At 43.6% G+C, this 22,255-nt stretch overlaps 2 protein-coding genes across 2 annotated transcripts in view; both read right to left on the bottom strand.

Moving 5' to 3' along the window:
- The window catches only part of LOC109915429 (mediator complex subunit 12L), an 84,159-nt gene extending 63,216 nt beyond the window's left edge, over positions 1–20,943 (bottom strand). Inside the window, exons 1-6 of the mRNA XM_048604507.1 lie at positions 20,924–20,943; positions 20,081–20,192; positions 12,812–12,901; positions 10,163–10,272; positions 9,303–9,438; positions 333–494 (exon numbers count right to left, since the gene is read on the bottom strand). Coding sequence (XP_048460464.1) covers positions 333–494; positions 9,303–9,438; positions 10,163–10,272; positions 12,812–12,901; positions 20,081–20,192; positions 20,924–20,943 — 630 coding nt within the window. The remainder of the gene's footprint in view (positions 1–332; positions 495–9,302; positions 9,439–10,162; positions 10,273–12,811; positions 12,902–20,080; positions 20,193–20,923) is intronic.
- A 55-nt stretch (positions 20,944–20,998) lies between these two features.
- LOC125484705 (mediator of RNA polymerase II transcription subunit 12-like protein) overlaps positions 20,999–22,255 on the bottom strand; it is a 50,546-nt gene continuing 49,289 nt past the window's right edge. Inside the window, exon 14 of the mRNA XM_048604506.1 lies at positions 20,999–21,147. Coding sequence (XP_048460463.1) covers positions 20,999–21,147 — 149 coding nt within the window. The remainder of the gene's footprint in view (positions 21,148–22,255) is intronic.

The following is a 22,255-nucleotide window of genomic DNA, read 5'->3' as shown; positions in this document are numbered from 1 at the left end:
ATCAGCAGTGGATTCATGGGTATCATTAGACTCTCAATTCCAGATTTTTGTTGAATTCCAATTCCATCATCTGCTGTGGCAGGATTCGAACCCGGGGCCCCAGAACATTACCTGGCTCTCTGGATTACCTCCCCATACGTGCAGCACTTTCATACCATGACTGTTATATGCCACTGCAATTTTTAGATGGGTCAGTTTATAAATATTACTCCATTTAAAGAGGGGTTCTTCAATGAAAACGGTGAGAGAACCAGCACCTTAAGAAAATGCAAGAAACTGTAGCATAACCTTGAAACAAGGAGATGTCTTCACTCTGGTCACACAATACCTGCCTGTTTTTTGTCTATGGAGTCAAATCCTGCAATTTTGTTGCCTTTTGTGTCAATCAACGATCCCATTGGCTCACAAGTAATGACATCACAGGTTTGCTTTGGTAACGGCAGCAGCTGACGCACTTTGTCGATGCTTTCTGAATGTTTGTCACCAAGTTCTTTCTGACAGAAAAAGAGACAAGAACAAGACAATCATGTTAAATCCTGTGGTGTGTCATTCCAATGGAAAAGACACTTCGCAGAACTAATTGAGAAGGGTTAGTTAACTCGACAGTGTGGATATTTTATGCGCATACAACTGCAGTTGAAGAAAAAAGTTTTAAAATGTTCAATCTTAACTTTGAATTGGGTATGACGTGGAATCCAGGTTATGGGCTGAGCAACCATATGGAGTTAGACATACGATTTGCATCTTACTTACGATGGCAACTAGTTTTCAGATGAACGAAAACAGAAGTTGCAAGAAAAGCTCAGCAAGTCCGGCGGTATCAGTGAAGAAAAAAACCCTTCCTCAGTTCTCGGATGACGTTGAGCTAATATCAGGATATCACCATTGGGAGACCTTTGTGTATTGGATCTCTGAAGGTAGACTTAGCCCTTAAGCATGTAAATTTACAGGACAACAGAATAGAGAGATGGGAATTAAGATTCAAACATGATGTCTGAAACCAAACGGGAAGACAGCAAAACATTCTGGTATCATTCACGTTCTTTGCTGCCACAACAGCTCCATGCATCTGAATTCAGCACACATCACCATCAGGTTAGCCTGAAGGTTCTGCTTTTAGTTGGAAGAGGTTGTCAGAGGAACTGAGTGTGGCAGAGAATTGACATTTTCACCTGTGTCGCAGGTCAGCATTCACAGGGTCGGTTTCTGAACACCAGTAACTGCAAAGAAGCGAGATAATTCTGAAACCACAAGAAAGATAATCCACCAACACAGAACAGTGTGGCATGCTCATTATCTGATTGACTTATTGGAAGTTAACTCACTGAAATAAGTGAGTTTCATCACAACATTTCCTCTGTGGTCATGGTGCTACGGATCATTTAGGGAGCCTGGGTTGCTGTGTTAACCTGTTTTCTTACAAACACATCGTAATCTGGAGCTCTGATAGCAGCGGTTTAAGGCTCCAAGCTTCTTTCCGTCACGTGGCTGGTCAGGAATCTTTATCACGCTTACCGCCAGCCATTAGTATGTAATTGGAAGCTTCGGAGGTTGACACTTAAACCTATTTGATCGTGTTGTGAATTCACCTTCATTGGGCATCAAGTCCCTGAACTTGGACCTTCTGGCTCAGAGGGAGGCCCATTATGTACATCACCCCAGGCACCTGCTCCTTCCTCAGTGCTTTCACCTTATTATCGATTCATATCGGGTCTGCCCTTGAAAAGACTGAAGCAGCACACAACTACAAAGATACGAATCAACATCACTGGGGCCAATTGTGGTAAGGGGCTAGGTTAAGTGAATAAATGGATGTTGGGCAGGGTGAGTAGACTCCCTTAAAACTAACAGACACAGATTGCTTATGGAAGTGACTGACAACAGAGAATGTTGTTCTTCTGTGCATGACAATCTCACGGCTACAGACCGTGATCCATGAATTTTTTTTTTCACACAGGCCAAGCAAGACTTTTTGACCTGAGATAACTGTACCATAGAATCCTTTGTCAATCTTCCTATTGTCCGCTCTGGTCTTTTGCTTCTCACTGCTCAATCATGACCCCCGTCAGCCCATGAGCATTTGTGAGCAAAGGACAGATGTGCTACCAAATTGACAGAAAAGTTGTTGAAGTGAAAAGACTCTTCACATTTATTTCTTTGCAAAAATGCACCTTGGCTAAATGTAATTTGTGATGCCCAAAATACACAACATACTTAACAGAAATAAAAACAAAATATGCCAGACAAACTTGGCAGATCAGACACCATCTATGGCGTGGAAAAGAAGCTTAACTCGACCTGAAACATGGGCCATGGTTCTATTGAGAGAAGGGCGTGTTGAGACTGCCAAACTCTGTTGCATTCCAATGGCAACTCTCAGACCAATCACAGTCCAACTGCCTGGTCTGAGAAATAAAATGGACGGTTGACAGTTCTCAGTACAACTCTACGTCAATGATGGACCGCCCCCCCAAACAAAGGCACCCTCTTCTCATTCTATAGAAACTGATGTTCTATTTTTTTGAGTTTGCTTCTCGTGTCTAAGTTTTGAAGAGTGCAAGATGGAAAGCTTCAACTTCTTCCCTCCTGTTAGTAATGTTTAGTAAAGCTTTGATTAAAAACACCTTTATGCTTGAAGAACAAGGAAGGTTATGTAGAAGTCCTTCCAGACCATGTAGCAAGACCCCAGTATCAGAGGCAGCTGAGGTGCAAGTCTACTGCACACTCCCTCAACTGAAAGGCTTGTTATGGCAATGAGAAGGAACAGCGCATACACTTCAAAAATACAGTAGTTCCATTGTATTTTACTATGTTTAAAGTATGCAACTGAATAAGCGTTAAAACTTCAAGGTAGACAAACTGCAAACCACTGAACTGTACATTTGGTCTTGTAGCCAAACACACATCTGGAAGAACCATTTCCAGATAATGAATGCTGATACAGCTACATTGAGATGAGGTACCGTGAGACAGTCCAAACTGCATTTAATGCTAATCTCTAAGTGTTGTCAAAAAGATCTCTAAAGGTTCCTCTCTTAAATTTGGCCGGTATAGGGCATTTTTCTTGCGCCAATTTTGTGGAATTCTTGTGCTTGTTGGAAAGTCAACTGATGTTGGCCAACTACCTTCCATTCAGTAAATTAAAATCTTCTTAAAATTGAAGGCTTTAGTACTCCTCATATCTGGGTTGGATTAGTAATCTGGCTTCAGAAGTCAAAGGATAAAGTTCCAAAATGGATTGAAATGGTGGCACTTTTTCCTGATGGAATTGCTAACAGCAATGACATAATGTGAGGGCCCAGGTGCTGGGATAAGAGTCTATGTTCGTCCATGCGCTGGCCCTTTAAGACAGGCTTGGGGAGGGGTAGGGTGTATTCTCAAAGGAGAGCAACTAGCTTACTGATTATGACATCCTAGATTCCATGAAATGCCTGTCTGACTTGAGGTTACTATGGGAACAAATAACTAAGAAGCAAAAAGGTAAATAGAAAGATAATTAGTTGGAATATCATGCTGTTTTCTGTTTGAAGGTTATGTGGAAAGCGTAATGTATTTTTCAAATTGCAATTCTCTGCTAAAAGAATGAAGCTACCAGATTGCAGATTTTAAAACAGAAGAGTATTTACAATTCCATAAGACCACAAGGCATAGGAGCAGAAATTAGGCCATTCAGCCCATCGAGTCTGCTCCGCCATTCAATCATGGCTGATAAGTTCCTCGACCCCATTCTCCTGCTTTCTCCCCGTAACCCTTGATCCCATTGATAATCAAGAGCCTATCTATCTCAGTCTTAAATGTACTCAATGACCTGGCCTCCACAGTCTTCCAAGGCAGTGAATTCCATAGATTCACCACTCTCTGGACAAATAAGTTTCTCCTTATCTCTGTTCTAAAAGGTCTTCCCTTTACTCTAAGGCTGTGCTCTCTGGTCCTAGTCTCTCCTACCAATGGAAGCATCTTCCCAACATCCACGCTGTCCAGGCCAATCAGTATTCTGAAAGTTTCAATTAGATCTCCCTTCATCCTTCTAAACTCCGATGAGTATAGTCCCAGAGTCCTCAAACGTTCCTCGGGACCATTCTTGTGAACCTCCTCTGAACCCGCTCCAGGGCCAGTACATCCTTCCTGAGATATGGGGCCCAAAACTGCGCACAATACTCCAAATGTGGCCTGACCAGAGCCTTATAAGGCCTCAGTCGTACATCCCTGCTTTTATATTCAAGTCCTCTCAAAATAAATACCAACATTGCATTTGCCTTCCTGGCTACTGACTCAACCTGCAAGTTTACCTTGAGAGAATCCTGGACTAGAACTCCCAAGTCTTTTTGCACTTCAGACTTCTGAATTTTCTCCCCATTTAGAAAATAGAAAATTTAGAAAATTCAGTAATCAACCAATGCAAACATTGCACGTTGAGGTGCAATCGCCGAAGGTGTAACACCTGCCCATTTACCTCCTCCCTCCTCCCTATCCAAGGGCCCAGACACACCTTCCAGGTGAAGCACCGAAGTATGTGCACTTCACTCAACCTAGTCTATTGCATTCGCTGCTCACAATGTGGGTCTCCTCTACACTGGGGAAATGAAATGCAGACTGGGCGACTGCTTTACAGCACACCTATGTTCCGTCCGTAAAAATGACCCTGAGCTTCCAGTTGTCTGCCACTTTTCGGGCCTGAGCAGCTTCTCTCATACCCTTGCCCAATCTCGCACACACCAGGCCTTGTCATCACCTAGGCTGCTACCACAAACAATCCATTGTCAGCCATTAATGATTTCCATTAATGGTGGCACGGTGGACCAGTGGTTAGCGCTGCTGCCTCACAGCCCCAGGGACCCGGGTTTGATTCCACCCTCAAGTGACTGTCTGTGTGGAGTTTGCACATTCTCCCCGTGTCTGCGTGGGTTTCCTCCGAGTGCTCTGGTTTCCTCCCACAGTCCAAAAGATGTGGAGGCTAGGTGGATTGGCCATGCTAAATTGCTCCATAGTGTCCAGGGACGTGTAGGTTAAGTGGATCAGCCATAGGAAATGCAGAGTTAAAGTGATAGGGTATGGGGTTGGGCTTGGGTCGGATGCTCTTCAGAGGGTCTGTGAGGACTCAATGGGCTGAACGACCTGCTTCCGCACTGTAGGGATTCTATGATTAGCAGCTATTCATTCCCCAAGGCTGACCTTTACCCATTCCTTCGTCTGCCCAAATCTTTTTCTCTCTCTCTGGAATCCACCTCCAAATATTGTTTATTCCTTCCCACTCCACCCCTTTAGCATACACACTCATCTTTTCCCAGCTACAATCAGTTCTGAAGGGTCACTGGACTCAAAACTTCTGATTTCTGTCCATAGATGCTGCCAGACCTGCTTCGTTTATCCAGCAATTTCTGTTTTTGTTTCTGATTTCCTGCAGTTCTTTGGCTTTTATTTCCCAAAGTGTACTGATGCATAGCCTGATATGTCCCTGATGATACTGTTATAAAACTGAGCCACAGAAGAATACAACACATTAGTACCTGCTGCTTTTTGCATGAAGTTCCTGCCTCTAATCCACTTAAAATAGGCATCCACAGCTTTATGTTAAATATCTCCACTGAAACTGCACAGGAAGATATCTCACATGTGTTAAAGATTCCTGTGCTCTCAATACTTTTTCCAAGACAATGTCATTCAAAAGGAGAACTGGGAGAGAGCTATTTGCTTTGCTGTGGAGATCAACACGTAAAAAGCCTTTCTAAATTCAATCAAACATCATGAATTTAAATGTATTTTTAATAGAGCTTAAAGCCAAAACTACTTCTATATATACCAGACAACCATCTATGGCAGACAAATAGTGTAGGGACTACTTAAATTGTATGAAGCATGCATGGTATTGCTGGAACTTAACACAGCTGGTTTTCCGCTCTCTTTTCTTAGTTTCGTTTGCACCATCCTGTAATCGGAGATTCACAGAATCCCTATATTGTGGAAAGAGGCTATTTGGCCCATTGAGTCTGCACTGACTTTCCGAAGAGCATCCCAACCAGCTCCAGCCCTGCACGCTAATCCCTGTAACCCTGCATTTCCCATGGCTAATCCACCTAGTCTGCACATCCCTGAACACTATGGAGCAATTTAGCATGGCCAATCCACCTACCTTGCACACCTTTGGATTGTGGGTGGAAACTGGAGCACCCGGAGGAAACCCACACAGGGGCATGGGGAAGTTATGGCAAACTCCACACAGACAGTCGCCTGAGGGTGGAATCAAACGCAGGTTGCAGGCACGGAGTGGCAGCAGTGCCAACCACTGAGCCATCGTGACACCCCCTATAATTGCCCACCTTCCGCCCACCTCAAGTCCCACAGCTTGCAGAGAACCTAGCACCTGGGCAAACGAGACACTGAGTAATAAGAACATAAGAACTAGGAGCAGGAGTAGGCCGTCTGGCCCTTCGAGCCTGCTCCGCCATTCAATAAGATCATGGCTGATCCTTTCGTGGACTCAGATCCGCTTAACCGTGTTCTCACCGTATCCCTTAATTCCTTTATTGTTCAAAAAAAATCTACCTTTTTTTTAAAAAACATTTACTGAAGTAGCGTCAACTACTTCACTGGGCAAGGAATTCCATAGATTAACAACTCTCTGGGTGAAGAAATTCCTTCTCAGTTCAGTCCTAAATCTGCTCCCTCTAATCTTGAGGCTATGCCCTCTTATCCTAGCTTCACCTGCCAGTGGAAACATCCTCTCTACTTCTATCTTATCTATTCCCTTCATAATTTTATATGTTTCCATAAGATTCCCCCCTCAATCTTCTGAATTCCAATGAATATAATCCCAATCTACTCAGTCTCTCCTCATAAACCAACGCCCTCAACCCTGGCACTGGAGCAATTAGAAGTAAATGGAGAGATGGAGACAGAAGGAAAAAAAAAGTAGATTCCCTCTTTGCTGCTGGTGCCATTAAATCTCTTCTTGTGTTGAATGGCACTGTGCAATCCCTGCAGGATCTCAGCTGCCAGATTATGCCAGCTATCATTTGACTGGGGAGAATGCTACTGGCACCAAAGATGCCTGCAATTAGCCATTGGGACTGAATTATATACCGTCAAAGATAAAAAGAACTTTGCAATTTTAACCTTCTGTGCCAGAAAAGAAATCTAGGATCTATATGTACAACATTCTGGAAGTCATTGCAACTTCTTAGAGAGCAGGAGATTTAAATTTAACATTGACCGAATACTGGCACTACAAAACTGAGAATGGAAGGTTTAAAGAGGAGTGAAGGGAGAAGGCTGAGGGAAGAGAGAGCAGATTAGGATTTAAAAAATGGAACAAAAGAATGCCGATGTGGGAAGAGGGGAATGGGCCAGTCTAAGAACACAGTAGCCACATCATGCAGGAAACCTTGTGCATTCTTCCTTGCCTAAGAACTTCTCTGAACAGTTTTATTAGAAAAATAGTTTAAATTTTTAAAAAAATCAGGTCCAACCTAGTGAACATTCTCTGGATTGCATCCAATGCCTTTAGATCTTTAGTTGGATAAGGGGACCAAAACTATTCAGAGTTTTAGCTGTGATCTGACTACTGCTTTGTATAGTTTTAGCGAGACTTCACTATTTTAATGTCCCCTTCCCTTTGCACCCAGGTACTGGCAAACTTGCAGCATGCCACATCCATGACGCCATGCCAAGATTTTGTCTCACAAAATCGCAAGAACAGATTCCTGCTGGAGCCTTACTTGCTCTGAATGCATGATGTTCATGAGACATCCAGGATTGTGGTTTGTGCTTGGAGTCAAATTGCATCATGTTCCAAAGAGTACAAGTACAGTCTGTACTAATCAAGTACTTCCTGAAGTGGAGCATACTGATAAGTGACAGCCAAGTCTCACTTACTGAACCTTCTGCCTTCCTCAAACCTGAAGCATCACTATGCATGCAGAAGAATACATGAAAGGGACAGATCACGTAACATAGGCTAGCACTTCTAAAACATTTGAACAGAGGACACATGCATCATTGACTAGTCCAAAATTTATTGCCCATCCCAGAGGGCAGTCAACCACATTGTTGTGGATCTGGACTCACATGTAGGCCAGACCAGGTAAGGATGGCAGATTTCCTTCCTTACAGGACATTGGTGAACCGGACGGCACATTTATTTTAATGACAATCGATACTGAATTCATGGCTGTGATTGAAGAGCATTTTATTGAATTCAAATTTTACCAGCTGTTATGACCCCAGAATATTAATGTGGGCTTCTGGATTATTAATCCAGTGACATTACCACCACACCACCACGTCTGACACGGTAAGATGGTGTGATGTTACCAACACAGCTATAGGCATGCACCATGAAGTATCACATTTATGCCACCAGTTAGTTCGAGGCAAAGGACGTCAAAACTTGGTTTACTCATATTTAAGCCAAAACCTAAAAGGAAATCTAATGGTTCTCTGAAACTGCTAGAAAATGCAGAATACAAATTGGTAACCCAACGAAGTACAAACTAAAATAGTACATAAAAATTGTAATGGCATTCACTAAACAGGCTGAGTGAGTTTAAGACTGCTAAATTTATTGATCAGAAACCTCCATAAGATCCTGATTTAGAAATGTCTGACTTACAAATGCTCAATCTTACAAACGTGATCCCAAACAGGGGTGTAATTTGACATATGAACATTTTGCTGCAGTTAACAAATATAATCCTGGTTACAAATTGCCTTGTGAATGGACTCAAGAACGGAACCCTCTTGCAGTCCGTATACACATCATGCATCTGCTGCACTTAAAGCCATTAAAGTAATATAACAGTCATTTCACACGACATTCCCTGGAGCTGGACAGTTGGAAATATATCAGTACCCGCCCAACAACCTCCCTCAGCAACTACAGTTAGCGCCCAACTGACGCTAGTACTTCCAGTATTTAGACTTCCTAGTCTTCCGAGGACACTCAGTTCTGTGAAGCAGTGAAATGCTTCACAATGGATTCCTTGGTAGGATGCTCTTGGCTTTATTGTGAACACTACCGAGGAATCAGGGTGGGTGGGTGGTGTAAAGGGGTGTCAACATTATTAAAGATGTAAAATTGAATACCAAATAATCTGGCGAAGAGTGACGGAAACATTTGAAATTAGACGACTCAAAATATTAAAAATAACACCAGAACCCGGCCATTCTGATGGATCATCGCTGATCTGAAAGAGTAACTTGTTTTCTCATTATGCAGGTTCTTGTGAGTATTTCAGCATTTTCTGGTTTTGTTTCCAATTCCGAACATTTTGGTTGGCAGGTTAAGAATTGCGTTTTTGACTCACCTTTAATTTCTTCACTAAGTTCATATAGGCCCGTTTGTTTTCTTCGGATCCTCCCTGGGAGGTACTGGATAGATCTGATGCCAGGCTCCCATTGATTAACACTCCCAGCATGTCCAGCACAGTGGTGAAGAGTTCACTGGGAAAGGCAAACAGGGAAGTCAATGCCTAATCTTAATTGGGCTGCATCTACAATAAAAAAAAACCTGGCAATCCTTGCACAACATTAGACAAAATCTTAAGTGCGTCACTCCACTTCTTGGAGGAATTGACGAAGCCTTTGGAACCAAATTTGGATTTTCTTCACTGTCATTGATGATACATGTGAACATAATTGGAGGGGGTTGGGGTAAGCTGGGAATGTGGAATTTGAAACACAAATAGATCATCCATGATCTCACAGAATGGCGCAGCAGATTTGAGGTACCAAATGGCCTACTTATGCTCATAATTCAGACCTTTGTGCATACTAGAGGGGCTGAAAATGTCTGAGACCCACACAATATCTCACAATGAAGCGTAGCAGGTGGAATCTAAGAGAGTTTAACAGCAATTGGAGGAAAGAGAAGAGGAAAACAGAAATATTGCAGAAGAGCTAAAACACCTGAGCTAAAGACTGGAAAGCATGACATTAGTCAGACAATCAGAACCTCTTGTCGTTTATACAGAACTATGCCATGTCTACTAATTTGTTCCTGTTAAGGAGTCCGTGAAGGTGTGAGGATTTTCAAAGCTTGGCAAAACTTTTAGTGCTTGAATCAGCTATACAATCAATCCCATGGTTGCTCAGAAAAAAAAGATTATAATATGTTATCAAAATGATTTAATGCAATCTTTTGATTCATTATTAATAAAAGGATTACTTGTTAGTGTGCACATCGACAGTTCCTGAGGTAATGATCTGTAGCAGCAGTAAAGCCCAGTCTGTAGTCCACTGGGTACTACGCTGGACAGTGTCAAACATCCCACCAACCTGGAAAGATAGATCCAAACAGAGTTATTCCCACTAGAATGATATATGACTTACAATTAATTCCAAAAAGCACCAATATTTTCCAAAGTGAAGAGTTAGTGCAGCAGACCAAGTCAGATCTTATTTACATTTTTGAATGAAATGAGGCAAGAGATAGCTCAAAATGTTGAACCAGCAGGAGCGGGTACAGAAATTCTCTCGGCATCTCATATCATTCAATACAGGGCAATGTTTCCTCTCCCACATTCACCAGGATCAGCGCTTGGAAACATCGAATCATAGAAGCATGGAATCAAAAAATCTCCAGAGTGTGGAAGCAGGCCGTTCAGCCCATCGAGTCTACACTGACCCTCAGCAGAGCATCTCATCCAGACCTTCCCCCTACCCTATCCGTGCAATCCAGCATTTCCCATGGCTAATCCATCTAGCCTGAACATCCCTGGGCACTATGGGCAAATCCTTTAGGGAAGGAATCTGCCAACCTTACCTGGTCTGGCCTACATGTGACTCTACACCCACAGCTCTTGTCTCTTATCTGCCCTCTGGGCAATTAGGGATAGGCAATAAATGCTGGACCAGCCAGTGATGACCTCATCTCGTGAATTAATAACAATTTAGCACGGCCAATCCACCTAGCCTGCACATCTTTGGACTGTGGGAGGAAACCAGGGCACCCAGAGGAAACCCACGCAGACACGGGGAGAATGTGCAAACTCCACACAGTCGCCTGAGGGTGGAATCGAACACGGGTCCCAGGTGCTGTGAGACGGCAGCGCTGACCACTGAGCCACCATGCCACCAAAATGATTTCTTTCCATCTTTGTCATCCAACGTTGTTGGGCCAGACATGACTGCCTCCCACAGCCCCACATTCAGAATATCCACCCCAACTGCCTTGGTACGATTTCTTTCAAACCCCTTTTCAACAGTGACCTGAGCGAGAGACAGATTGGGACGTTAGTGCCAATTTACAAGCTGGCTGCACACTGTCACCAGTCCCCTAACTCCAGCAACAGGGATAATGATGGGGGGGAAAGAGGTAAACCCTCAGTCTCAGGAAAAGAACCTTTCCTCTTAGGAGGGACTGATTTCAGGGAACATTGTTGAAAATGAAATACAAACTTCTGAAGCCAGGGAAAGCCTGGTTTTTTTATAACGTTTGGTGAAACTCACTTTATATTAATCCTATCATCAGGTTCTCAGGCTGGTTACATTTGTTCCCTGATTCTGCAGCACTAGGACAAGGAGCTTTTTGAAAGATGTGGGTTGGGATTAAATTTTTGGCCCACCGTTATGCTCACAGAAGCCAAAAACCAGCAATCACACATTTTTCAGCATTTCCTATTGGCCATTCAAAAGGCATTACTGCGTCCAGAAGCATTCAGAGGGCAAAATATTTCACCACCGCACCACCTCCACCCCCCCCCACCCCCCCAATATAGTGACAAAAATTGAGTCAAAACTCATCATGAAGTTTGTGCCTGATATCTTCCTGTCATCTCCATTAAAAGCAATGCTCGTTTACCTCCCCAAGGTAAAAGAAACATATGCAAGAACATGACAGGAAGCAGGAGCAGGAGGATTCCACTGAATTCCTCAAGCTGGCTCTGCTTTCATTAAATTCAAGGCTGATCTTGGGTGTCAAAGCTACTTTCCCACACTATGCTCATCACCCTCCATTCTTGTTAAATCCAAAAATCTGTCGATTTCAGTTTTGAATCCATTCAACGGCTAAGCATTCAAAACTCTGAGGTGGTGGATCCCAAAAAACCTGCCAACTTTCATAGCACAGTCTGCAACGGTGGAACCTTGATCCTGAAACTCCGTGCCCTTTGTTTTGGACTCCAGCTTGGGGCAAGAGTTTCCCGGAATCAACCCGGACAACCGCTTACAATTTTCAGTGCGATCACCTATCATTCCTCTGCTATACAGAGGATATTGGCCCATTCTACTTAATCTCTCATCCCAGAAAACAGTCGAATGGACCATCATAACACACATTCTAAGGATACTAAAACCGTGTGCACTATTCTCACCAAAGCCCCGTACAACTGTAACACATCTTCATTTTTCTCTTTTACTTTGCTTTTTGCTGCAAAAGTCGAAGAAAATGCTCGTCTTCTCAGCGGCTTGCAACTTGACAAATTGTCAACACTGCTGCTTTGTTGAGATTTAAAGGGCTGCGGAATAATTGGGTAATCTCTCCCACTGCAGCACTGTTAAGGTAAAAGCTGCACGACATTCACAGCTCAGGCTCACTGGTGTCATGGACAAGGGAGGCACTCACCTTAAAGCCGACATCAGATCCTCCTGCCGATCGCTCAAAGGGGCCAGAAAAGATTACACACTACGCCCTCCAGAGCGGCAGAACAGAGAATGGGAGAAAACACAGTTCCACCATTGACATCTATTGTGGGGGCAAGGTAACTACGCACAGGGGGTTAACCAATGCTGCCCTGCACTTCCTCACTTTGAGCAAGTGCCTCCCCAATTTTTTTTTGAAGAATTATTTCTGAAGGGACCCATGCTGCTGTCTCACCAGATTCAAACGCAGCTGCAGAGCTTCGTGCATCATCTGTCGGGCCTTTATGTCATCCTGGTAACGGTCTTCCCGCCAGTTACTCAAAATCTGGGAAGATTGCATGGAACAGTAGGTTTTTAATAACTAGATAATATATTTTTAAAAACATTCACTTCAATTTACACCATCTAATTAATGACACTGAACCTATGAAACTAAATTGCAAATACGGTTTCTATGGCACATCTTTCAGGCCAAATTTCTCCAGCTTTCTTTCTACTGAGAAATTTCAACCTTGCAGTCTCACACAGCATAACCTCGTCATAGAACCCCCTAGTGCAGAAAGACAACGTTCAGCCATCGAGTCTGCACAGACCCTCCGCACAGCATCCCGTCCAGACCCACCCAACTCCCTTTCCCTGTAACTACCGCATTTACCATGGCTAATGCACCAGCCTGCACATCTCTGCACAATATGGGGCAATTTAGCACGGCCAATCCACCTAACCCACACATCTCTGGACTGGGGGAGGAAACAGGAGCACCTGGAGGAAACGCACACAGACACAGGGAGAATGTGCAAACTCTACACAGTCATTTACTTTTTCATTGGTAATTTTTGTGAATTGTCCTGATGATTGCAAGACAAAACGTATCTTTTTCAGCAATATTCACATTCTACTCTACCGAATGACTCAGTCACAATAAATTGCAATTGCAGCTTTAACACATTATGTACATATTTCTGTAAGTCAAACAATACAAGGTTATAACTGTAATCCTTACTCAACCATATGACATAAGTTTCAAATTGAATGGGACTCACACTGTTGATATATACTTTGCGAAGATAAACAAAAGATGACCTTCATGTAGAAGCCTGATATACAAATCAGAGAACTCCCCATCTCTTGACATAGAATTTACAGCTCAAAAACAAACCAACTGGGCTACACTGGTGTTGATGTTCCAAAGGAGCTTCCTCACACCTGATATCATCTCACAAAGTCGTATTCCCCTTTGTTCATTTCCAGTGATTTAGGTCATTTAAATCATAAAGAGATGGAAGGTGTTATCAACTCTGTCACCGAACAGCACTTTCTGAGCAATAACCTGCTCATTGACACTCAATTTAGGTTCCATCAGGTCTACTCAGCTCCTGATTTCATTACAGCCTTGGTTCAAACATAAACAAATGAGCTGAATCCAGAGGTGAGGTGAGACTGACTGTCCTTGACATGAAGGCCACATTTGATGGAGTGTTGCACTAAGAAGTCTCTGCAAAACTACAGTCAATGAGAATCAGCAGACAGACTCTCTTCTGGTTGGAGTCATACCTAGCACACAAGAACAACAATAGAAAATGCTGGAGAAACTCAGCAGGTCTGACAGCATCTGTGGAGAAAGAGACAGAGTGAACATTTCGAGTCCAGTATGGCTCTTCTGCAGAACTGGCATAAAGGAGGATATTTGTGATGCCAAGAGATCAATCATCTCAGTTCCGGGACATTTCTGCAGGAGGTCCTTAGGCCCAACCATCTTGAGCTGTTTCACCAACGGCTTTCCCTCCATTATAAAGTCAGAAATGGAACGTTCTGCACCACTGCAACTCCTCAGATACGAAGGGGGTCATACCCAAATTCAGCAAGACTAGACAATACAAAAGGCTTAGACTGACAAGTGGCAAGTAGCGTCCACACCACAAAGTACCTGGTAATGACCATCTCCAACCAGAGAGAACCTAACCATTGCCCTTTGACATTCAATGGCATTATCATTGGTGAATCCTTCACAATCAACATCCTGGTGATTATACTGACCAAAACTGAACTGGACTAGCCATATACATACTGAGGCTACAAGGCTAGCTTAGAGGTTAGAATTCCTGCAGTGAGCAACTCACATCCGGACTCCCCAAGGCTTCTCCATAAGGCACAGGTCAGGAGTGTGATGGAATACTCCCAACTTGCCTGAATGGGGTGCAGCTAAAACAACACTCAAGAAGCTTGACAGCCTCCAGGACAAAGCAGCCCCATTGGTTAGCACCAGATCCATAAACATCCTCTCCTCCACCACCGACGCTCAGTAGCAGCCATGTATACTGCAGAAAATCACCAAGGCTCCTTAGATGGCACTGTCCAAACACACTACTTTCATTGAGAAGCACAGGGGCTGTGGATATGTGGGAACATCATCACTTACAAGCTTCCCTCCAAGTCACTTAGCATCCTGACTTGGAAATATATTGCCGTTCCCTCAGTGTCACTAGGTTAGAATTCTAGAGCTCTCCCACTAACGGCATTGTACCTATGCCCACACGAAATGGACTGTAGCAGTTCAAGTAGGCAGCTCATAACCAGCTTCTCAACGGCAACTACGGATGGGCAATAAATAATGGCATAGCCAGCAATGTCCAAATTCCACGAATGAATACAAAAAAAAGGGACTGCATTGGAGAGGGAAATGGAAAATGTGTTTATCATTGTAGTTTCTGTTTTGCATATTTACAGCCAATGCAAACAAAATGAAGGAGTGTCTACTTCAAAAAACTAGTCCCACTTTAAACAAGCTGAATTGTTTAATTCACTTTCTGCAGTAGTCAACACAGCATGTTGACCTTGAAGGTCATTGCTCACATCATTTTCAGAACTGGGGCTTTACGTGTTTACTGAGTGACATTCATAATCTTACTGGATCTGACCCTGGTTAAGATATTCTGCTCAGAAATGATCAGATATAATAATTTTCACTTAACTTGATCCATCACACAGACAAGAGCATCAATGATGATGTATAAAGTCAAAATGAAACCGTTGAAAGACTAAAAGAAAATTACTTCTTCCAGCCCTGCAACCTTCCGTGATCTCTGTGCTCATTCTGTTCTGGCCTTTTCAGCATTCCCAATCTTTACCACTTGACCATTGACTGATGTTCCTTCAACATGGTGTCAAAATGTATGTGGCTGGATGTAAAATCATGCTTTACTTGAATCCTGTGGAGCACCTTGGGATGTTTTACCAGATTATATAAACTGTTGTTATTGTTACACCATATACTTGACCACCATCCTCCTTTGTAGGAGTATATCATTCATTAATATATTTGTGAGAAAGGATTAAAACACAACTCTATTTTGTTACAGGAATAGCACTGAATTCAGGTAAAAGTCAAACTCACCATAGTCCTACCAGACCAGAGGGCTGCGTTCTCATCAGAGACAGCCAACTGGTGATGGTTTAACCTGACGGTCACCAGGCCTCAGGCAATGGGAGAGTTTGAGAAGGAGAATCCTTCAGAGTAACCTCAGCCATTACAGGAATTAAACCCACACTGTTGGCATCAGTCTGCATCACAAACCAGCCATCCAGCCAACTGAATTCAGTCCCGGTGGTTACAGTAAAACAGTCACCTGTGAATACTTTGATAAAGCATGATCACAAAGTACAGTTGTCAACCTTTCTGTAATACTCTTAACAAGATGCTGCATTTTTATCCTTGGTTCAGATTTGAACGTGGCTGGCAAAGTCATATGTTTCCCATTCCTATTGATGAGCTATTGATTCCTAGGATGAGCTATTGAACTGATTTCTTGAAACTGCAGCAGTCCATGTGATGCAGGTACTCCCACACTGTTGTTAAGAAGTGGATTCCAGGTGTTTGATGCAACTACAGTGATGTTTCAAACTTGGGGGTGGGGGGAAATCATGCAGCTGATGCAGTGTCCTTCTCGGTGGTACAAATCCCAGGTTTGGAAGCGGGCACATGTCCCAGGTTTGGAAGGTGCTGATGAAGGAGTCTAGTGAGTTGCTGCTGTGCTTCTCGCAGATGGCACACACGGTTGCCATCTTGTGTCAGTGATGGATGGGGTGCCGATCAAGCAGACTACATTGTCCTGGATACTGCCCAGCTTTGTGAGTGCCAGAGAAACCAGTCGCGAATGGTGGTGGAACATTAAAATAACAACAAGAGCTGGAGGCCCCACAAATATCCCCATCCTCACCATGGTGGCAGGGTGGGGTGTGAGGGAATCCCAGGATATCAGTGCAAAAGACAAGCATTTGCAACTATCGTCAACCTGAATCACCAAATAAAAGATCAATCTAAGCATGCTCCTGAAGCTTCCATAGATGAAGTCTTCAGTCAACTTGATTCATTCTAGATAATAAAAAAAAATGGTTGAAAGCATTGGATACGGCAAAAGGTATGGGGCCTAACAACATCCTGGAAATACTGCTTCAGCCTGAGTCCATCCTGACCATTCTCTGACAGCAATCTAGACTTTTAACAATTGCAGCATCTTGGTTATAGATCCAGCTCCGCATCCTCTCACAAATACTGTTCTTTTTGGGATAACAAGGTGTTTTCTGAAGGGTCTAGACCTGAAACGTCAGCTTTCCTGCTCCTCAGATGCTGCTTGGCCTGCTGTGTTCATCCAGCCCTACACCTTGTTATCTCAGATTCTCCAGCATCTGCAGTTCCTACTATCTCTGAAACAACTGTTCTTTTTGACTCGTCTAAATATCCCCTGACTGCTGAAACAGTTCAGTCCCGACTTCTGCCAACACTCACTCTTTCATAATTTACATCTCATCTCACTCATTAAGGGAGGGAACGGCCTAGTGATATTATCACTGGACAATCCAGATAATGTTCTGGGGATCTGGGTTCAAATCCTGCCATGGCAGAATATCAGGTTTAAATGCTTCCTCCTTGGCTTCAAATCCCTCTCAAACTATCCCTCTCATTTCTCTCCACAGCCTCTTCTTCTACAACAGACCACGCATGAATACTTCTTGCCTCATTTCAAATTTATGTCTATTCCCCATTCACTCCTCCCATCAGTAGCCATGCTCTCAAGTTGCATTGATCCTTAGGTTTTTTTTTAAAAAAAAGACTTATTCCTTAAATGTCTCATTCTCCCTCTCTGCTTCCCATGATACAACACAATCTTTTGACCAGTCCTTTGCTCAATGGTCATAATATGTGTTTTTGTTCAGTATCCAATTTTTCTCATATCTCTTTGAAGTGCTTGGGAGATGTTTTCTATACCCAAGGCACCTTTACATCAAAACATTTATCAATTCTGGTGGTTTTAAAAGACTCTCCAGTTAAATATTAAGTAGATGTTGGGAGGTATGATATGTTTGATGTTGACAATTTGAAACAAGAATAGAACTTTTTTTTTTATTCATGCATGGGATCACTGGCTGACCAGTATTTATCACATTGCTGTGGTGAAAAATACTCGGCAGTTTACTGTATACACAGTTAGCATCTGTGTATAGATAGAGATAGAGTTTCGGGTCCGGTGACCCTTCCTCAGAACTGTGGTTCTGAGGAAGGGTCACTGGGCCCAAAACGTTAACTCTGATGTTTTCTTCAAAGATGCTGCCAGACCTGCTGAGCTTTTCCAGCTACTTCTGTTTTTGTTCCTGACTTACAGCATCTTTTGGCTTTTATTAGAGATAGAGTTAGTGCTTCAGGTCTGTGACCCTATTCACATGGCTTTGAGTTCAGATGTTACCTAACCTACTGAGTTTTTCAGTTTCTGTATTTAAATTAGAATATTAGATAGGTGTAACGTGTTAGTGACTTTTAACCAACACTCCAGCACCGTGGGTCTACGTGCACAAAATGGACCACAGGTATTCAAGAAAACAGCTCACCACCACTTTCTCAAGGGCAATTAGGGCCAGGGAATAAATGCTGACCCAGCCAACGACACTGACATCCCCTAAATTAACTTTAAACAAAATGACACAACTTGGGGCATGTAGGATTTGTATCCAGACTTCCTGGCCCAGAGGTAGAGACATTATCAATCTGTCAGAAGAGCCTCCTGCAGTGCCACAACGATGCCACCCAAAGGTTGCAGGAACAGCACCTCATATTCTGCTTGGGAACCCTGCAGCCCAATGGTATCGATGTGGACTTCACAATGTGGACTTCTCCCTTACCCCTACCGCATCCTAAAACCAGCCCAGCTCATCCCCGCCTCCCTAACCTGTCCTTCCTCCCACCTATCCCCTACTCCCACCTCAAGCCCCACCCCCATCTCCTACCCACTAACCTCATCCCGACCCCTTGACTTGTCCATCCTCCCTGGACTGACTTATCCCCTCCCTAACTCCCCACCTACACTCACCTTTACTGGCTCCATCCCCGCCTCTTTGACCTGTCTGTCTCCTCTCCACCTATCTTCTCCTCTATCCATCTCCCCCTCTCTCCCTATTTATTTCAGAACCCCCTTCCCCTCCCCCATTTCTGAAGAAGGGTCTAGGCCCGAAACATCAGCCTTCCTGCTCCTCTGATGCTGCTTGGCCTGCTGTGTTTATCCAGCTCTACACCTTGTTATCTCAGATTCTCCAGCATCTGCCGTTCCTACTATCCCTTAAAACCTTGCTGCCTTTCATGTGTCTATTTTTGTAAAAAAAAAATGACCTGCTCAGATAAGTTCTGACACGTGTCAGTGGCAGGTCGGACTTGAGCCACAAAAGCCCAAAAGCGCCATGACAATTCAGATGCAGGTCATTCCATGAGATAGCCTGTTAAAGCCACTAATACATGGCACCAACAGCTTCATATTTTAATCAAACTGTTTGGCCATGTTATAACACAACTCCTTGGAAGGTGGGACTTGAACCTTCCAGTCCAGAGGTTGGGGCAGTGGAAACCCTGCTTCGACTTGCAATCACAGGAATTCCTCAGCTTGAACCTCACTGCAGGCACTTCCTAATCGACATGTTGTCACACACCTCTGGAGCAGGTGGGACTTGAACCCGGGTCTCGTGGTTCAGAGGCAAGGACAATACCATCGCACCATGAGTCCTTCCCTTCGAAGGGGTTCATCCCCAGATTCTCTCAGACCACCAAGCTTATAGTCAACTGCCACAGAGACTGACTAGACTTTGTTGTAGCATGGTCTAGATTAACAATAAAAACTGCATGTTCAATAAAAAAAAAGTTCAAATTCCAATGATTCCATCCTTCTGTAAGCAATTTGCTATAATGCATCTTGCATTAGCAACCTGATAGGTACTCTGCTTTGAGTTGCGAACACCTTAAAGTCAATGATCAAATCAAAATTCAATTCGGCAAGGTCCAGCATTAAAACAGGTTTCCATCCATGAACTGTCAGACTATTTTCACCATCAAGAGCCATGCTGCGCTAATCTATGCATAGTGCTGATTCTCTTTCTCAAAGCAGGGGAATACCCAAAATGTTGACTTCTCCTCCTCCAGAAACTGCCTGGCTTGCTGTGTCTCTCCAGCCTCCCATTTGCCTACCTGGTTGATCTGGTTTTGTAAGGAGGTCAGCAGGCCTTCTCTCTGCTCATCCTGTCCTTTTAGGCAGGTCAGGACCAATGACAGGAATGGCTGTTGACTCAACAGTGACATGCTGTGGAAGGGGAAACAACAGAGATTTGTCACGTTACAAAGATAGCTGGAAAGAGAGATTTGTTGCTGAATACTTTGATAGCTCCTGCAGTACACATTGTTGTGATCGCTTGAATTTTGGCATTCTTGCATTCATCCCGGTGAGAGTAAAGCAAACAGCTTCAGTAACTTGCCTCTCTTTTTATTAACATTCAAGAACTGTAACACCGATTGACAGCAGGATATGGGCGGAAACCAACCAGAACCTTGTCAGTGATTCTAATACAATTTCCCTCTGAGGTTCCCTACCCGTCATACAAAGACTCATCAAAACAAAACACCAGTGCTGAGAAACATCACGCTGAGCTTTCCCAAACCCACAGATCAGTTCACATTGGGATGATTCTCTGACACACGAGCACACCCAGCAGCGATGGCCACTTGTTTGGTAGGCACAGGTAACCATTAAGACAAATAGCCACTCTTGCAGAATTGAATAGCAACTTTACTAGTTTTCCCAATGGTACACAGACACCCGCTCCCTGCACCAAGAGCCCAGCAATACAGTGGAGGTGACACCAGAGCAGGAAGTCCATGGTACAACACACGTGAAGCCTTTTATTAACCAGGCAGCGGTAAATCACACTGATCAGGTCTCCATGAGGAAGGGGTGATAACGCAGTCAGTCCATGAAGACTGAGGCCTCCGTTAACGTAGCTCTACCTGCTGCTGAAGGCTCCCACATGGTGTTACCAGCGTTTCTGTTTCTGCATCACACCGCCACACCATGAGTGAGCCTGCTGGTCCCATCTAGGAGTTGTGCTAAACCTAATTATTGGGACTGCTGGGGGTGGCTTCATCATCAGCTACCTCTAGGAAGCTTATGTCTGCATTCTTGTCACAGCCGATTCCAGGATCACAATCTGGATTTAAGGCCATGTCAGACCCGTGAGCTAGACAGGAAAATTCAGCTTGCCCTGAATCATAAAAGGAAGTAAACTGAAACTTCAACGGAACGCTGAGTAGCTATTTTCGATGTTCAGGGATGGTAATGCCTCAGCGCAGTGTCTCATGTGCAGAACTGTCATTCATTCCGAAATGACAGCACTACAAATAATCAAGGCATGATTCAGAAATAGTGCAGGGCAGTGGATTACAACATGAACAGCAGAAGGCAAGTGGTGTTATTCATAAAACAATGAGCCGTTTCCTGTGTGTTGCTAACCTACATCATCATCACTACGAAGAAATTCTTAACATCCAGAAGCAATTTAAAAGCAATTTCATTTTCTGAAAAAGGGTCTAGGCCCGAAACGTCAGCTTTCCTGCTCCTCTGATGCTGCTTGGCCTGCTGTGTTCATCCAGCTCTACGCCTTGTTATCTCTAGCAATTTAAAAGATTTGTTTTCATTTATTTTTGTTGTAAAACAATTTTCTTTGAAAGGGATGATATGACAATTGGTGAGGTGGTAAGTTTGGAGGAGGATGGTCTTAGGTTAGAGAATGATATAGACAGGCTGGTCAAATGGGCAAATCATGGGCCAATGGAGAGGGTGCAGAGGAGATTGACCAGGATGTTGCCTTGCCTGGATAGTAGTCATAAAGAGAGTTTGGACAGACTGGGGTTGTTTTCCGTGGAGCAGAGAAGGCTAAGGGAGGGACCATGATTGTGATGCACAAAATTATGAGGGGCACAGATAAGGTATACATGAAGGAACTTTTCCCATTGATGAAGAGATCAATGACCGGGGCATAAGTTTAAGCTAACGGACAGGAGGTTTAGAAGGGGATATGAGGAAAAGTATTTTTTTCCATTGAGAGGGTGGTATGAATCTAGAACTCACTGCTGTAAGGATGGTAGAGGCAGAAATATTTAAGTAGTATTTAGATGTACACTCATCTGCCAAGGTGTGCAAGGGCCAAGAGTGAGAAAATGGGATTAGAATAGTTAGGAACAAAAACAAAGTTGCTGGAAAAGCTCAGCAGGTCTGGCAGCACCTGTGGAGGAGAAAACAGAGTTAACGTTTCGGGTCCGGTGACCCTTCCTCAGAACTGGACCCAAAACGTTAACTCTGTTTTCTCCTCC

Source organism: Rhincodon typus, chromosome 13 (assembly GCF_021869965.1).
Source record: "Rhincodon typus isolate 14 chromosome 13, sRhiTyp1.1, whole genome shotgun sequence".
Classification (NCBI taxonomy): Eukaryota; Metazoa; Chordata; class Chondrichthyes; order Orectolobiformes; family Rhincodontidae; genus Rhincodon; species Rhincodon typus.
The sequence above is the reverse complement of the archived record's forward strand: the minus strand, read 5'-3'. Positions and strand labels throughout refer to the sequence as shown.